Genomic DNA, 16956 nt, shown 5'->3' on the forward strand with positions numbered 1-16956 from the left:
CAGTCATGCCTGACTCTAGGGGCGGTGCTCATCTCCGTTTCCTAGCCGAGAGAGCCAGCGTTTGTCTGCAGACAGCTTCCATGGACATGTGGCCAGCATGACTAAACACCGAAGTGCATGGAACACTGTTTACCTTCCCACCAAAGTGGTACCTTACTTGCATTTGCATGCTTTCAAACTGCAAGGTTGGCAGGAGCTGGGACGGTGCAACGGGAACTCACCCCGTTGTGCAGATTCGAACCAGCAACCTTTCAATCAGTCAGCCCAGCAGCCCAGCGGTTTAAGCCACTAAGCCACCTGCATCCCCCTGTAGACGCATAGTTGTCACCAAAATTCTTCAGTGGTGTTTCTTGCTGTTAGATCTGTTCATGATACTGTGGGAGGGAACAACAAAGGAATGGCCATGCCTGTTCTTGCTAAACTGCTTAGTTGTTTCATTTAAATGACATTTCCAGAGATCACTACATAACTGAAATCCAACTTAGCTATGAAACAGCACTGAATGTCATAACCAATTAAATATTCTGATTATATTGTTGATGCAGGTATTGTGTAAAATTCAAATTTAAGAGCTTTATGAACATAACAATTTATTAGAAAAGTCACTTTTTCCTGTATTTATTTATTTGCACATTTTAAATAGAAAATTGAGAAATTATTTGTGTGAATTCAGTTTTTACAATGTAATTCAATGCAGCTGAATTCAACACACTTGACCTATCATTCAATACAATGTTTGTATCGCAAAAATGGGTGGAAGTGTGCTGCTTTTCACTTGTGATGATAAGGCTTTCCTTCTTCTCATGGGATTGTTGGTAGGATTAAGCAGTTGCAAGAGCTGGGTCAAAAGATCATGGATGATCCATTCAGCACTGGAGCATTGGATGTCTGTGAGTCTGTGCAAAAGCTCTCTCAGGAAAGGAACAAACTGGAAGAGCTATGGGCAAAGCGACAGAAGAAACTCCAGGAAGATGTAGAATTGCTGAAATTTAGCAGAGAAATTGACTGTATCTATGCTGCCCTCTCCAGCCATGAGGCCTTTCTCCGGACAGACAATCTTGGGGTATGTTTTCAAATTTAGATGGGAATTTAGCAGCATTGGCAGTATCCTGTGGGATTGCTGTCTGAACCCCAAAAGCATCTGAACTTGGAGGCTACTGAGAATGCATTATGCTACAGGGCTGATGCTGGAGGAGGCCCTTTTTAGCTTTTTTGCCTTCTTCTTGCACTATTTTTGCTAGGCAAGCTACATGTGAGGTTCTCTCCTCACATAACTGAAGAGCAATCTGCTCTGTTGATGGTGGTAGGCAGTCCTACAAATGAATCATTAGCAAATGGATTACCATCCAGTGTCTAAAATTGTTGGGCATCTTTGCTGACAAGCATAACATAAAGGTCACTTGCTTGCACAGCAAAAAAAGGTAGAAAACAAAAGTTTGGCTAGAGAGAAATGCCCACCTTCTAAACTATTGCACAGATCATACATTACAGTACAGCATGAGACATGGAACATCATCATTTTGCTTTCCACCTCTTCAGGACCATGTGGATTCTGTTCGAAGCCTCCTGAAACGGCACGAGGATTTTCAACAGGTGCTACTGGTGCTGAAGCAACGGGCAAATGCAGCCAACGAACATGGAGAACAGCTGATAGAAAGGGGTCATTTTGCTTCTGACATGTATGTGTTTGGTTCTGGAATTGTGGAGACAAAGAGGATCTGCAGCTTTGGTTTCTCTTGGCAGCTCGCCCTTAGTACAGTTGTCAAGAGGAAAAAATCAAGTGAAAATAAAGCTCTTGGCAGCCTGTCTGTGTTGATGCCCATGAGGGGTGCCTGCTGCAGTTTGTCAGCAGATACCTATCTGGACATTGCCCAGGTAAGGCATGCCATTTTGGACCCATTTTGGACGTTTTGCAAACGTGCTAAAGTTTGCATTTTTGGAAGTCCGCTTGTTTGTATTAAATGAAAAAAAGTGTGCATATAACCTGTACAGCAGGTTTTTGCTGCTTTTGCCAAACAGTTCATCTACTACTTCCTAGTACCTATGATGGGTTTGGCTGTCTGGGTTGAGGCAACACAATAACTCATTGTGGGTATAGCAACTCTTAAAATAAACCATAAGTGACTTGTTGCCCTTGAACAAGCCACCTGTTGAAAATGATCTAGGTTGGCACCATCTGACAATCCACCATGGATTGTCACTTACGATGGGTTGTATCAATCCTGTCCATTGGCTTAGTTCAGACATTATGCCAAACTATAGTTAAAGAAGCTTAACTATGCTGGCTCATATCTACATTGATAAGTTGTGCTTTACCTTAGACATCAAATCAGGAACTATAGTTTGAAATAAGTTCAGCACACTATGGTGTCTGAATTGACAAACCATGTTATAACCATCACTCTGCCTCCAGAGGCAGCTATGCCATGGAGGTGGAAGTGAACTTTTGAAGCTGAATGCTGGAAAAATGGAAATAAACCATATATTTATGATATAAACCATATATATAATCAAACAGTTGTAAACCATATATTTTTGCTGTATATTTGGAATCCTAAATTAAACTATGGTTGGTGCAACTGTGATTTGGCATGTTATCTGAACTGAACCATCAAATGATATAGCCAAGAAAAGCAAGCCACTTAGGTTCAGCTTGCCTCAGTATTCCTTTATCCACATCTAGAAGAGTAGCTGGATTGATGTTTCTTACCAGTTTGAGTAATTTCCAAGCCAAGCCCTAGGCTAATCTATCCCAAATGTAATATCTGTTCGTTACAGCTGTAATAAAGATAGCACTCTCTGTCTTCCATGAGTTCCAAGTTGTGGACAATGATAAGAAAGAGAAAAAAATAGAATTAAATACAGAATTAAAATGTTTAGAATCAGATGACATTATCTCAAGACATTTCTAGTCAGTCAGAGAAGACTTGTTGTCAGGTGTCAAAATCAAAACAACATCAGTATCTGCCTGACATCAAGAGGCAGGGAGGTCCACAAGAAGCAAGCTGGTAGAATGAACAGTGCACTCCGGGTGGACTGCAAATGAACCACAGGTCCATGCAGTCCACCTCACCCAATAACCTGATCTGGTCACTATCTATTGTGCCGAACTTAACCACACATGGCAATACACGCACATCCATTGTATAATTCAAGGGTTAGGGTTAATTCAAAAGTCTGTCTGAGGAATTATATCTCTAGGAAAGACACTTGTTAAGTTTAAAAGCAACTATGTTCAGTGCTGATACCAGACATGAAGCTGTTAACAGGAATTTGTATAACCTTAGCCTTGCTTCCTTTATCTAGGAAATGAAGCATGCCATTTTTGTTAAACTGTAGAGTAAGATGAGGATTGGTCTGAGCCAGGTATTCAGCTTGCCTCAGCTCACAGAGCTATCATGTTGAAATGACCACCAAGTCCACTCAGGCCACCAAGTCCAATTCCCTGCTCAGTGCATGACTCCAGGTCAAAGCATTCTTGGCAGCTGGTTCAATGAATTTCCTCCCAGTGGAGTGTCCAGTGTAGACACCTTCTGGACCTACTGGTGCTTCCTTTGCCTGCTCAGCAAGAAGCTGTCACCCAAACACACTCAGTGAGCCATCAAGCAGCTACCAAAATTCCACGGACCTTGCTGAAGGCAAGTTGACATGCACCATAAGGTCCCTCCAACTTTATAATACATTTTGAAGAAACTGAAGCTTCTGTTATCTCTTTTACAGAATTGAGGAGAAGATGGCTGCCTTACGAGAGAGGTGGAAATTGCTAGTAAACAATAATGAACACCGAAAGAAACGGCTGCTGGATTCTCTTATCTTACAGGTAAGAAGAGACCTGTGGTGTGCCACAGCCCACCTGTAGTTGGCTTTATCATGCTGGGCTGTTAATTGTCCAATTAAATTTACCCAACCTGATACAAAATGCTATTTCTTTGTTACAGGTAGACTCAAGGCGAGGTCAGGTGACACCTATATTATTTCTGTTGTACTGGTTGCCAGTGTGTTTCTGGACCCAGTTTAAGGTGCTTGTATTGGACTGAATTGTTTAGGTCCAGTTAATTGAAAGATGGGCTCTGCCCAAACCAACCTGCCTACATCCTCAGAGCAGCATGGGAGACTAGATCCATATGCCTGCCAATAAGAGCAATTAAGCTGGGCACAAGGGATAATTTCTGATAATTGTCCCCCACTGGTGGAACTCTCTTTCAATTGATGTCCATCAGCTATCATCTGATTTTCCTGCCATTAATACTGTGGTTCTTACCCCCTCCCCTCCCCCCCCTCTTTCTTTCCTATCATGCTTTGCCCTGGGTGGCTAGAGAAGGAACATGCTTCAGTGATAGAGCACATAGTTTGCATGAGACAAGCCCCCACTTCAACTTCAATCCTCAGCTGCTCCAGGCACAACTGGAAAAAATCCTTATTAAAACTCTTGGAAGCCAATGCCAGTCACTGTCGACAATACTAGACTAGATGAGTAGATCTACTTGAGTAGATTGACTCAATATTCAGCAGTCTCCTGTGTTCCTAAATGCTAAGAGTCATGTTCAGAAAAAGCCTGTGATGCAGCTCTCCTAGGACTATGTCAGTTTAGGATGCAGGTTGATTGCACATTCGAATGTTTCCCCTCATATACAGAAACTAGCACAATGTGGTGATGGTTAGGCAAGGACACAGACTTGCATGCTTTCCTTGACAGAAAAGTTGGTATATGGGGGGAACATCAAGTCTTGTGATCTCTCACAGGGGCCCTAAAGTTCATCCTAGACACCTGTCTATCTACTTCTTAAAAAGCAAGCACATCATCCTTAAGCTTTCTGGACAGATCTGCTACTTTTGTGTTCTGCACTGAGAGTCTGGAACTAATCATTCGTGGTGGTAATCACAGGAAATGTTAATATTTAAGTTCCCAGGTAGGCTGCTTACCAACAAGAATGTATTCTTGATCTGTGTAGGAGTTCAGTCATGACACTGCCGAACTTTTGATGTGGATGGAGGAAAAGTACAAGATAGCATCAGATGAGTCCTACCGTGATCCAACAAATATCCTACGGAAACTGAAATGGCATGAGGCTGCAGAAAAAGAAATGATGGCCAATAAGAAGCATTTTATGGAATTGATAGTGGTAAGGCTGGCCTCATGGACACATAGTGACAACTGGCAAAGAATCAGCACTTTATAGATACACTTTACCATTTCAATCATTTCTTGCTTACTTCGAGGATTTCAACATTCATTGGAATGATTCATTCCATGGAAATTATCAGATGCTAACAGAAGGTGTGCAATCTGATATCTATAAGTGAAACACAGTTTTGTTTTGTTTTTTAGTTTCTAATTTTGCAACCGAGGATGCATGGTAAATGTCATACAGTACCTTATACTTTGCTTCTAGTAATCAAAGAATGAAGCCCAAATAATGCAATGTTTTGCAAACTAGACCATTGGTAATATGACTTAGCATGTATTTATTTATATATTGATAGCCCACCTTGTTTCCTTCAAGGAACTCAAGGTGGCTGATACAGTCTTCATCCTCCCACTTCCAGTCTTATCCCCACAGTCAGGTAGGTTAGGCTGAAAGTCGGTGAGTGGCCTGAAGTCTTCCAGTGAGTTTTGTACCTGAGTAGGGACTAGAACCCTGATCTCCTGAATCCCAGTCCAACACTCCAAGCACTACACTACACTACACTGGTTCTTCTCATGTGATGATAACAAGCAAGAAACCTGTATTTTAATGATAAAGTCTAGTAGCCCAGCAACCTTAGCTATTTATCAGAGGAGTGATGGGGGCATATGGAGATCAGCGCATGCATCTGTTCAGCATATTCAGAATCCAAAACTGAGCTGCTTTGTGTTGTTGTTAACATATCTCTGTTTTCTTCAGCAATTGCTGGTGATGGTTGCTTTGGATCATGGCTCGTACCATACACAATTACTTTGAAATGCATGCAAGTAGAAATAAGAAAATGTTCAAGAGACTTGCTTTGACCAAATGCACTATTTGTGTCAGGCAGGAAATCAGCTTGTTCAGGATGGCCACTATGCTGCAGAGTCCATTCAGGACAAAATCTCAGACCTGAAGAAGAAATGGGAGAAGCTGTACACCAAGATGATTGAACGAGGGGACAAACTGAGGCAGGCTGGGCAGCAAGAGCAACTTATGGAACTCCTGGAGGTGAGGCAGATATGGGAAGGCTTGCAGCACCTGAGCTGAGCTGAGCTGTTGCCATGGCCAGTAAAGGAAAGAGCACTTGACACATAAGTATGTGACATTTAAAAATGTTTATCTGGACACTACACTCAACCTCTGGGGCATTCCTCTGGGTGCCAACCCCTCGAGAGGCTCAGAGGGTGGCAACTAGGGGAAGGGCCTTTTCTATGGTGGCCACCCATCTTTGGAACAACCACCCTGCTACAGCCTGCCTGACACTGATTTTGTCATCTCTTCACTGAATTTGCTATCTTTAAAAAAAGCCAGGCTTAGCTATAATCACTAATAACCTCTCACTAGTGATATTAGCATGAAAGTAAAATAATGTGACTCTGCTTCATGGACTGAGTCTGCATCGTTCATGCATATGGAAGTTTACATTTTAGGGTTCTAGCTTTTACCAGGAAAAAAAGATGATTCAAGCTATTTTGGGGTGCAAGGATATACTTATTTAGATGGAAATGAGTGCAACAACTCCAAATGCTGGCGATTATAGGATCTTTTTCTGTCTAACATACGTATCTATAACCAGTATACGGAGGCACTGATTGGGTAGAAGGAATGTAGCCTTATCGAAGAAAATTCAGATTAAAGTGTTTCAGGATTTGTAAATTTCCTTGAGCTGCTCTGAGTAAAGTTTTCTGTAGAAAAGTGGCATTGAAACATGAAATCTAGGTCTAAGCTAATTGGTGTATACAGAATAAATCATTGTTTCAAAGGTACTTGCATCCACAGACATGATACATTAGGAAGTAAATAATAAAGACAGAGAAACTTTATGCCAGAAAAAGAGAGGAGAAGGACAAGAATCCATATTTTATCTCACCTCTATCAACATTTCCTCTTTAGGATGCTGAAGAGAAAATAGAGAAGATAGAGAAGATTCTTCAAGATAAAGAGCTGGGCCACAATTTGCGTTCCAGCCGCAACTTGCTCAAGGAGCACAGACAACTGGAAAATGAAATGCAGGGACTGGCTGAGAAAATGAGCTCCATTGTGTTACATGCCAGGAAGATGGCTACCAATCATTTTGACAGCGAGAGGATTCTGGATGAGACACAGAAGTATTTGGAACGGTGAGCAGCTTTTGCTGTACAAATCAGAACTCTGCAGACTAGTTAAAGGTGGGATAAAAATTAACAGGCAACAAATACATGGGGAGCTGGATATGGGGAGAACCTAGATTCAAACCTCCATGGTGCTGTGCAGCAGCAGGCATCTCACATACCCTCCACTCATCTCAGAGGGCTTTTGGTAACTGTAGGATGCTGCTCTGGACTTCTGGCAGAAAGGTCTGGATATGACTGTAGCAAACACACATGCAGACATCCTAGTGCAGTGGTCCCCAAACTTTATTACTCGCTTTCCGCTTGACAGACAACCCTAGCATGCCCATGCCTTTTTCTTTGTATTAGTCTATTGCGCCACTGCAAATTTAAAACAACCAATCTGGCACTATAGAGTTAAACAAGTGTATGTATTTCACAAATAAAATTTAACTTTGTAAAACAATTTAGTGTTTCTTCCCATTAAAAAAAGTACATCTCATCTGTAGATGCATTGTTTTCCTAGGGTGATGGCATGGATGTGCTTGGTGCAGAGATATTAATATCTCAACATCAGGCTGGAAGGCACTAAGAAGTCTTGCATCCCCACATGCAGTAATTTTCAGTCTGTTTCTTTGGAAAGAAGCTGGGTGTCTGCAGTGGAGCCTCTAAATGTGATGTTGGGAAGGCAATAAAGTACATCTTGACTTTGTTGCACATTTTAGGGTAGTGGGCAGGAAAGAAATAGTAACCAGAAATCTAGATATGATTTTTAAAAATTTGGCCTCAACTCAATATCATTTTGAAGTAAAATCAGTTCTTCCATCATTCCTGTTTCCTCGTTGCTGATATCTAGGAATGAATTTGAGCACCCAGTCTGGTATTTTAAGCAAAAAAGATCCTAATAAAGTGATGGTTTATCAACAAAGTGCGTGTCACAAATAACAATGAAAATAATCTAAATCACAGCTTTACAAAACACTTGAGTGTGGTTAGATTGTCTGTACCTTAGGTGAATTAATCAATGCCCCTTGTTTGCCTGGCCCCCTCCCTCTTGCCCCTGCTGTCACCAAGGCATTGGGGGTGGGTATTGCAGTGGATGGCGGCTTGTGGGGTTGTTGAGGGGCAAGGCAGGCTCCTTGGTGGCAACAGCAGCAATGACAGCAAAGCAGGCACAGTGTGGATGGTCTTGGATGCTGGCTTATGATGCCCTGCAGGCCTGATGTATAATGGACAGGGCCCCACAGGGCCTAATGTATACAATTTTCTAACAACTCCTGCCACCTCCTTTTTCCTCACTGCCCCCCCCCCCCATATCTTTCTGCTGCCCACTTTGGACAATCACTGTCCTACTGTGTTGGTATAGATCAAAACAGCTGCCTGACTTTCCTTATCATAATGATTTCCTGCAACTCTAGAATTTATTGCTGTACGTTTGCTCACTGGTGATCAGATTCCCTGGAATGAGTGGCTTGTCAATGCTTTTTCCTTGGGTTTCTTACCTCACTTTCTTTACAGGATATTTAGAAAACAACAAAAGATAAATGTTGTTGTTGTTGGTCACGAAGTCATGTCCGACCCATCACGACTCCATGGACAACATTCCTCCAGGCCTTTCTGGCCTCCACCATCCCCCGGAGTCCACTTAAGCTCACGCCGACTGCTTCAGTTACTCCATCTAGCCACCTCATTCTGCCGTCCCCTTCTTCTTTTGCCATCTATTGTACCCAGCATTAGGCTCTTCTCCAGTGAGTCCTTCCTTCTCATTAGGTGGCCAAAGTATTTGAGTTTCATCTTCACTATCTGGCCTTCTAAAGAGCAGTCAGGGTTGATGTCCTCTAGGACTGACTGGTTTGATCACCTTGCAGTCCAAGGGACTCACAGGAGTCTCCTCCAGCACCACAATTCAAAGGCCTCAATTCTTCACTGCTCAGCCTTCCTTATGGTCCAACTTTCACAGCCTTGACTATACGCAAAAGAGCAAAAGATAGAAGAGGTAACTGTTAAATTGTTCCCAAACAACAATTTTACAGCAGTTCTAATAGGCTTCAGTGGTTTGGGTGTAGAAATAAAGTTGAGCATATACGTTTATGATCAACATTATATTGAAATTATAAATATTGCAGACGGGAAGATACTTTGCTAACAACTGACTCACTTTATGGAACACTTTTTGTAGTGTTCCATGAATCTGCTGATATGGGCTAATCAGTGATGAATGTTTGGTTCATGTGATTACCTGAACTGTGATTTGGGATGTGTGAACAGCACTGTCTTAATGTTGGTTTGCAGGTTTGATGCTCTCCAAGAACCTCTTGCTGAGAAAGGCCAACTGCTACAGGCAAGAGTGGAATTGTATGAGTTTTACCATTACCATGACATGGAAATGAAGTGGATTAATGAGCGAATGTCAGTTGTCAGCTCGACAAACCGTGTCAAGTCTTTGGATGTGGCTCAAAGCTTGCTGCACAAGCACAAGGTAATTCTTCATTCCTGATGCCCCAGCTTTTTGCAGTGGAAGCATGCCATATTTTTGTATCTGTGTCGAGGTCAGTAACTGATTCTCCAATCAGACAGAAGGTTTTTTCAGGAACAAGGAGGACTAAGACCACCCAAAGATTAACTCCACACTGGGCACAAGTTTATATGCATAACAGTATCTAGCAAGCCCTTATTATTCTTTTTCTATTGCTTGTGGTAGATTTTGTTTCCTTCCTTATGTCTGATTGAGATGTGAAAGGTTGAACAATAATGTCATTGTGATGTCATTGCAAGGTACTTGCTACTTTTTTGTTACTTTCTATCTCTATATGTCCCTGAAAACAGAACAGAGTAGAGCAGGACAAGAGAAGCTGGCTACCACTGGGAGTCAGTGCAAGAGTCTAGAGCTGAGAAGAAGACCACAGCTCCCCCTCCCAATCTAGAAATATGGCTGCCACCTTTCCATGAAGAGGAAATATTCAACTTATTTGATAGCTGCCCATATTTTAGAAATTCAGCTCCTATCAGCCCTAGCAAACATGGCCAGTAGTGAGACTGATGCGAGTTGTAGTCCAAAACAACCAGGCTGCCATACAGTAGCCTTTCCTCAATTGTTTCACCTCATAAACAATTTACATAGTTATGGTGGTTGTTGGAACTCCTGTTGCCTTTTGGTTCTTTTTTCCCTCTTTCTTTCATAACCAAAATGTTAATAATAGAGGGGAAATAGTAATGTGAAACCATAAGTAGCTTAGATTCAAGTTCAGGACAGTGTCTATGTAGCAGTGAAAGCTTCATATACAAATAAACATAATTGGATATGCTTTGCTGACAAATCTAAAGTATTTAGTCTCCTTGCTCCAGGATACTTTAGCCTACTGCCCCAACTTGCTCCAGGATGCTTTAGCCTACTGGGACAGACATTCATTTTGAATGGCTCCAGAGGGTGAACACTTGGTTAAAATGTGGTTTTTTATAAACACCATTGAACAGATATTTATGAACATTGAAATTTACCCCGCAGATGGATTAAATAAACCAAGATTTCAGGAACCTCACTGGGGACCTAATTCAATTTTCCAATAACACTTATGCATTGATGTAATAAAACAGTTAATCTTTTCCCTTTTCTTGTCAGTTGGGTGGTCTTGCCTTGCCAAAATATTTTAGAAACTGTATGAGCAATCTGTTTTTACTTCCATTTCTGGAAAATTAATGTCAGAATGAAACACCTCAATTCATCAATATTCAGAACATGAGAAACTGGTTTAACTTAGCTCTGGTGTTATAAGAAGTGGAAAATTTAAAAAGTTTATGCTTTAGATGTGATGGCAGTTAAAACATGGCACCTTGTTGGAAAAGGGAATGCAAGATTACAATTGCATAGAATGCAGAAGCCATGACCAAGAATCTGATTCAATATTTCCTGGATTTCATGTTGGATGAAGGCCATGTTTAGCACTCTCTGCTGAAAGCTATTTTAGTAACAGGGAAAATATGTCTTGTTGGGTGTTAAGAAATAGGGTAAAGACTCTAATTATGGGTGCATTCCTATGGAGATGAGCAGAAGCTGTGAAATCAGGGGTCATGTGCAACCAACGCAAAGTGGGAGGGGCAGTGGAGGTGATCTTGCCTCCCAGCTCATCCCACTTTGCATTTTTGCTAATTGACCATTTCTCAGGAGAATTTTTTTCATCCCTTCTCATATTTCACAGAATATGCTTTGCCATTTTTGTGTTGTGGTTGTGATTTTGCTTCACAATAAAATGGGGACATTGGTGTGGGAAGCAAAATACCAGCCCAGCTACAATTTCCTGCCTGCAAACAGAATTTCTAAAGAACATTTTTGGTCAGCACTAGTTCAAAGGCAGTGTGGAAGCCAAATGCTAGAACGGCATCCCTGTCCAGAGGCCACCCATTGTAGAAAGCTGAACTTGACAGACCTGGGTCTAGCCAAGAGTTTTTCTCATCTTTTAAACTTCAAGCAATTTCCACTCCTCTTTCCTACACATACCAAGATGTATTTTTTAATAAATCAGTTCCCCTCCTAGTTTCGCCTGTATACATCCCATTCATGTTCCTCCCAAATCACCCTAAAACATGTCCCTACTCCAAATTATGTTTGCTTTGCTAAATAAATAATTCTCACAAGGGACTCCTTCCAAAAAGCAAATTCCCTCTTCTAAAGGTCATGCATAGCATCATAATATTGCATTCTGCTTGTCTTCTTATATTGTAGGTTTTTGTGCATTTGGGATGGTATTCCAGAATAAGTCAATGCATGCCATTACCCCTCAGGCTCCAAAAAAGACAAGCACCTTATAATTTCCTATTCTGCTGTCCCTTCTATTATTTTTATCCCTGATTCTCACAACCTACCTAGTCAGATTATTTCTGCATGTCTGTCTTCTACTAGGAATTGCAGGGAGAAGTGAATGCCCATAAGCAGCAAATCTCCAGGGTTCTAGGGAAGGGAAGAGCTATGGAAGAAGGCAAGCACACAGCATCCCAGAGGATCAAGGAAAAGTGTCAGGAGCTCAGCAAAAGCTGGTTGGAGCTGGAGAAGACATGTGAGGAAAGAATCAAGCAGCTACAACAATCTGTTGCCTTCCATCAGGTATATTGTATTGTATTTTGTTATCATTTTTAGAGCACCTCAAAAACACCAAGTGCCACAATTGCTGGTTTCTGATGAACATTCAGCTGCAAACTCTCCCCAGAGAACTATAGTGGTTGATTTTAGCTTGTTTGCACACAAGAGAACTGTGCTACAGAATCTGAAGCAGTGTGAATGCTGAAGGTTTGTGTATTGATTTGGCAAGTTAAAATTTGGTAAGGTCTTATCAAAATGAACACTGAATGATATTCTCCATCATCCCTACTATCAAGCAATCCAGAACAGTCCCCCTTTTAAGAAGAGAATCATTGTTTTATTTTTTATATATAGCCATCATATGAAATAGTATATGCTTTCCAATTTCAAGAAGACAGATCTCCATCCAGCAAAGCTTACAATCTAAAATTTAACACAAGGGAGATGACAAAGAAAAATAGTTAAGATGTTAGTAATGCAGACATTTAAAGAAATATTTACAAATGCAGGATTTGTGAGAAAGTATGTTGAAAAATACATGCACATAAATACAATTGTTTGTGAGGCATTATTATTTACAAATCAGTTTAACCTCGAAAAGGCATAGAATGAAACAATACATTTGAAACTGATATGGATGTGAAACAGATTGAAAGCTCCTCTACTTGAAAGGCTTCCAACCTATTTTGCGTATACTGAAGATCTTATCTCCAGACTTACATGTAATTAAAGTCAACTGTGTTTTCTGTGTTTCAATTTGCTTTTTGTGTAGTATATAATCTATTGGTGATCATCATTTATTAATGGTATTGTTAGTATTATTGTGCTTGTGAAATTCAGGTACAGTCATTTTGATTGTACACTTAGTGATGGGAAGACCCAAACTTAGAGCTGGCCATCATCCAGTGCAGGGAAATCATTGCTCCTACCCTTTCCTCCCAACCAGAGGATCTCACTGGGTGGGCCTTTTTGCTAATCCAGTCAGAATGCTTCAGAGGAGGAAGGAAAGAGACCAGGGAAGGCTCAGGATAAGCTGTATCCTTGCTCTCTAATCTCCTCACCATCCCACTTACTGGAATGCCCCCTTCTTTCTCTGAAATGGCTTTTCTGACTCCAGAGGGCCGTTTTTGCACTAGCCGCTAAGGTGTGGAGGTCAGATCATCTATTCCTATTCCTAAATTGGAGTGATGACTCCAGTCTCAGATGGGAGACTCCAACCAATCCTATGATCCCTGAGATGCTTGGCCAGGGACCATGGGATTGCTTTCTTTGTGCATGTAATCTTTAGGGGGACAAATAATTGTTTGTTTGTTTTATTTATCAAGTTCTTAATAGATATATCAGAGTTGGAGAACTGGGTAGCAGAGAAGCTCCCGCAGGTAACCAGCAAAGACTATGGCAGAGATGCTGGTGCAACTCTCAGGCTCATAAAGAAACATAAGGTAACTCATCTCACCATGAATTTAGGAGGCATTGAAAAGCTGCTGAATAGTTTCTTTCCCAGCTAGGCGCAAATCATAAAATTGCATGTCCAGCGCTGACATACACGAAGCCTAAATGACTGACTCTTTATCAGTGTAAGGGAACTTTCCTGATGTATTTCCAGAAGGCCAGTGCAACCTGTGGTACAGGTTGTATCCAGACACACCTGAAGTGTGAAGCAACTGTGCCCTGTCCTTTTAGCTGTACTCTAATCTGTGGTTTCTACCTTCCTACTTGTTTCTTGGCCTAGAAGAACTCTTCTGCAGGCCTGTGTAATAGACCGCCCCCCCCAAAAAAAAGAAATAGAAAAGAAAAACCTGCATAATATACCTGTTACATTTCTGATACCATTGCTGATATCAGTCTGAAATCAGAATCAATAGTCCAGATTTTCAACAGAAAACCTATTTTTCACCAAGCCAAACATAGCTCACCTCCCATGCACTCACTCAATTTTTTCTTTGTCTAGGTACAGTACAATGTACTTTAATTTACACATGCTCTTTGAAAAGGATTTAATTTTATTTATTTATGATCTGTTTTAAATAATTTTTCCATTCAGAATGGGTAAAAGAGGGAAGCTACATTTAAGGTACTATCTCACTGGCAATTCTTCACTGGGGGCAGAAAAACTCCTGCAAAGTCTAGTGCAACATTTCTGCATGCAGAACCAGTTCTATCAGATCTTCTTGAAAGATACTGTGCCTTAATTGGCTTCTTCCTGGTTTCAACACAGGAATAATTCTCCTGGCAGTGCTTTTGCCCTTCCAACAATCAGTCATGCCTGCATTTATTGTATTAATTGGTTCCTACAGTTTCTTATATGGCAAGCATAAAAATAATAAAAAACCAGGATGTTGTTTCTGCCAAGAATGCACAAGAGATGCATGTGAGCACCACTGCCTTTACTTGATTTCCGTCTTCCCTACCCACCTCCACCTGCAAAGGAGATAGGGAAAATACTCTGCCTGCAAAAGAGCTGCACTTTCAAGTGAAGGGTATTTAAGGTGGCCAGGTGGTCTTTGGTGAGTTTATTCTTTTCCTTTTTAAAAACTTGAAACAAAGCCAAGTTGTTGTGCTTAGTAACCAGCTGCTGGTCCTTTAAAAAGTCTGTTCTGAATGCCCCTCAGAATTATGGATTGGCCCATGATTATTGGAAGGAAGAAAAGAAAGACAAAGAGATAGATGGACCTGCCCACCTCTATCCAGAGGTATATCTCACCATCCAAACATTTGCCCTCCAATCTTAAGGAAGCTTTTTGCTCCAAATGTGCCCAAAATCTTCCTCACAGAACTTTGGCCCAGCCTGAAGATATGCCAGCTGGTGTGTGGAAAAGTCTGGCCTAGCCTTTGCAGCTGGGTGACAGCTTGTTTTGCTTCTCAAAAGTTCTCTCTTCTTCAGCTACTGCTTTGCTTTCTGTTAGGCACTGGAACATGAAATTGACATTTATCAGAATTTAGTCGAGGACCTGGCCGACACTGCCAAAGCTCTACCCCTGCCGGGTTCTATCCACTATGACGAAGTTGATGCGCCTCAGGAACAGGTTCACTCGCAGCTTTGGGGGCTGCAGGAGCTGGCCAGAGCAAGGTAGTAAAAACAACCCTTCCAGCTAATATTTCATAGTCATCTTTTAGTGGGTAGTGAGCTTCAACCAGCTATGTGGAAATCCATGGGAAGCATGTGTTCCCTTCAGATGAGTTTGGATCATGTTTGTGCTTGCATAGATAGTATTGCACGCTCCCTGTTTCTCACAATATGAGACATACATATGTAACAAAATAATATCCAGAAGCCCTTGGCAATGCAGATGATTTAATTTTTATAGAACTGTACCTAATAGCCCAAAGCTAGTAAGTTATTAAGACATGTCTATAATAATTCATTATTATTATATTATGTTATTACATTATTACATTATATACTTAGCTTCTGTATAGCCTGAAGTGCCTGGTCCTGCCTAATCCTAGAAGATAAGTGAGGTCAGGCCTGGTTAGAAACTGGATGAGTGGCTTGAGTGCATGATTCTAGGATTACTCTTATCAGCTACAGACAGTGCAACTCCATCCTATTTCAATATTGAAGCAAGTGTCAGCTTTCTGTCCACTTGTCCTCTCTGCTTGGAATGGGGCACCAACCTGTCCTTTGCCTCGTCTAGCAAAATGTTTTATGCCAGCCCTGTAGGGAAAGACGAAAAGAGAAGGTTGCTTTGATGTTGAAGGCATGAAGTGTGAATGGCCAAGGTCTTAAGATGAAATGTGGGAAGAGATTGCAACCATTCTGGTTAGATGCTACCAGGTGACATGGTGGTTTCTGAGTGTGGTGTAGTGGTTAAGAGCATGGGACTGGGACTCAGGCGATCTGGGTTCGAGTCCCCGCTTGGCCATGGAGCCAACTGGGTGACTTTGGGCCAGTCACAGACTCTCAGCCCAACCTACCTCACAGGGTTGTTGTTGTGGGGATAAGATGGAGGAGGAGATGTAAGCTGCCTTGAGCCCTTTGTAGGAAAAAGGCAGGATATAAATCAAAAAATAAATAATAAAATAAATAAATAAATAAATGAACAATCGTGGATCCATTTTTTAACATATAAAATCCTGCAGTTACTTATAAACTGCAATACATAAACATATGCACAAACATATATGTAAACATATATGTTTACATATAAATAGAAAGCCCTCTATCCTTCCTGCTAAGTATAAGTTACTTGCAGCAGGATGGTGTTGCATTGCTAAGGCTTCTCTCTGTTCCTGATGCACCATTTTGGAATGATGATCCTCAAACTTAACAGGGATCTCAAATTTGCTGTTTTCATTGTGGTTTTTACAGTAGTGGTAGTATTGCAGCAACCTTATGTCCCATCTCTTACCTTTTGTTGACTTTTCTCCTTCCAAGAGGGAAAAGGCTGGAGGAAACTCTGGCATTGCATGACTTTCTGAGAGAATATGAGGATTTGGAGGATTGGATCCATCAGCAGAAGCAGGTGGCCAGTTATGATGGCCATGGAACTGATTATGAGCATGTCCTGGTAAGTGGTATACTGAAATTCTTCATGTATTGTTCTAAAATGACTTCACCAAGACAGTGACATCATATTTGACAAAGGACACTATCCAAAGCCTTGTGCTAGCAGGAACAACC

At 41.3% G+C, this 16956-nt stretch overlaps 1 protein-coding gene across 1 annotated transcript in view; it reads left to right on the forward strand.

The window, feature by feature from the left end:
• The window catches only part of SPTBN5 (spectrin beta, non-erythrocytic 5), a 115023-nt gene that overhangs the window by 24847 nt on the left and 73220 nt on the right, over window positions 1-16956 (forward strand). Inside the window, exons 17-27 of the mRNA XM_044435728.1 lie at window positions 820-1063; window positions 1540-1679; window positions 3721-3820; window positions 4953-5123; window positions 6012-6176; window positions 7062-7288; window positions 9551-9737; window positions 12156-12356; window positions 13658-13774; window positions 15239-15402; window positions 16711-16843. Coding sequence (XP_044291663.1) covers window positions 820-1063; window positions 1540-1679; window positions 3721-3820; window positions 4953-5123; window positions 6012-6176; window positions 7062-7288; window positions 9551-9737; window positions 12156-12356; window positions 13658-13774; window positions 15239-15402; window positions 16711-16843 — 1849 coding nt within the window. The remainder of the gene's footprint in view (window positions 1-819; window positions 1064-1539; window positions 1680-3720; window positions 3821-4952; window positions 5124-6011; window positions 6177-7061; window positions 7289-9550; window positions 9738-12155; window positions 12357-13657; window positions 13775-15238; window positions 15403-16710; window positions 16844-16956) is intronic.

The sequence above is a fragment of the Varanus komodoensis genome, unplaced genomic scaffold, assembly GCF_004798865.1.
Source record: "Varanus komodoensis strain SLA01 unplaced genomic scaffold, ASM479886v1 scaffold3, whole genome shotgun sequence".
Taxonomy (NCBI): domain Eukaryota; kingdom Metazoa; phylum Chordata; class Lepidosauria; order Squamata; family Varanidae; genus Varanus; species Varanus komodoensis.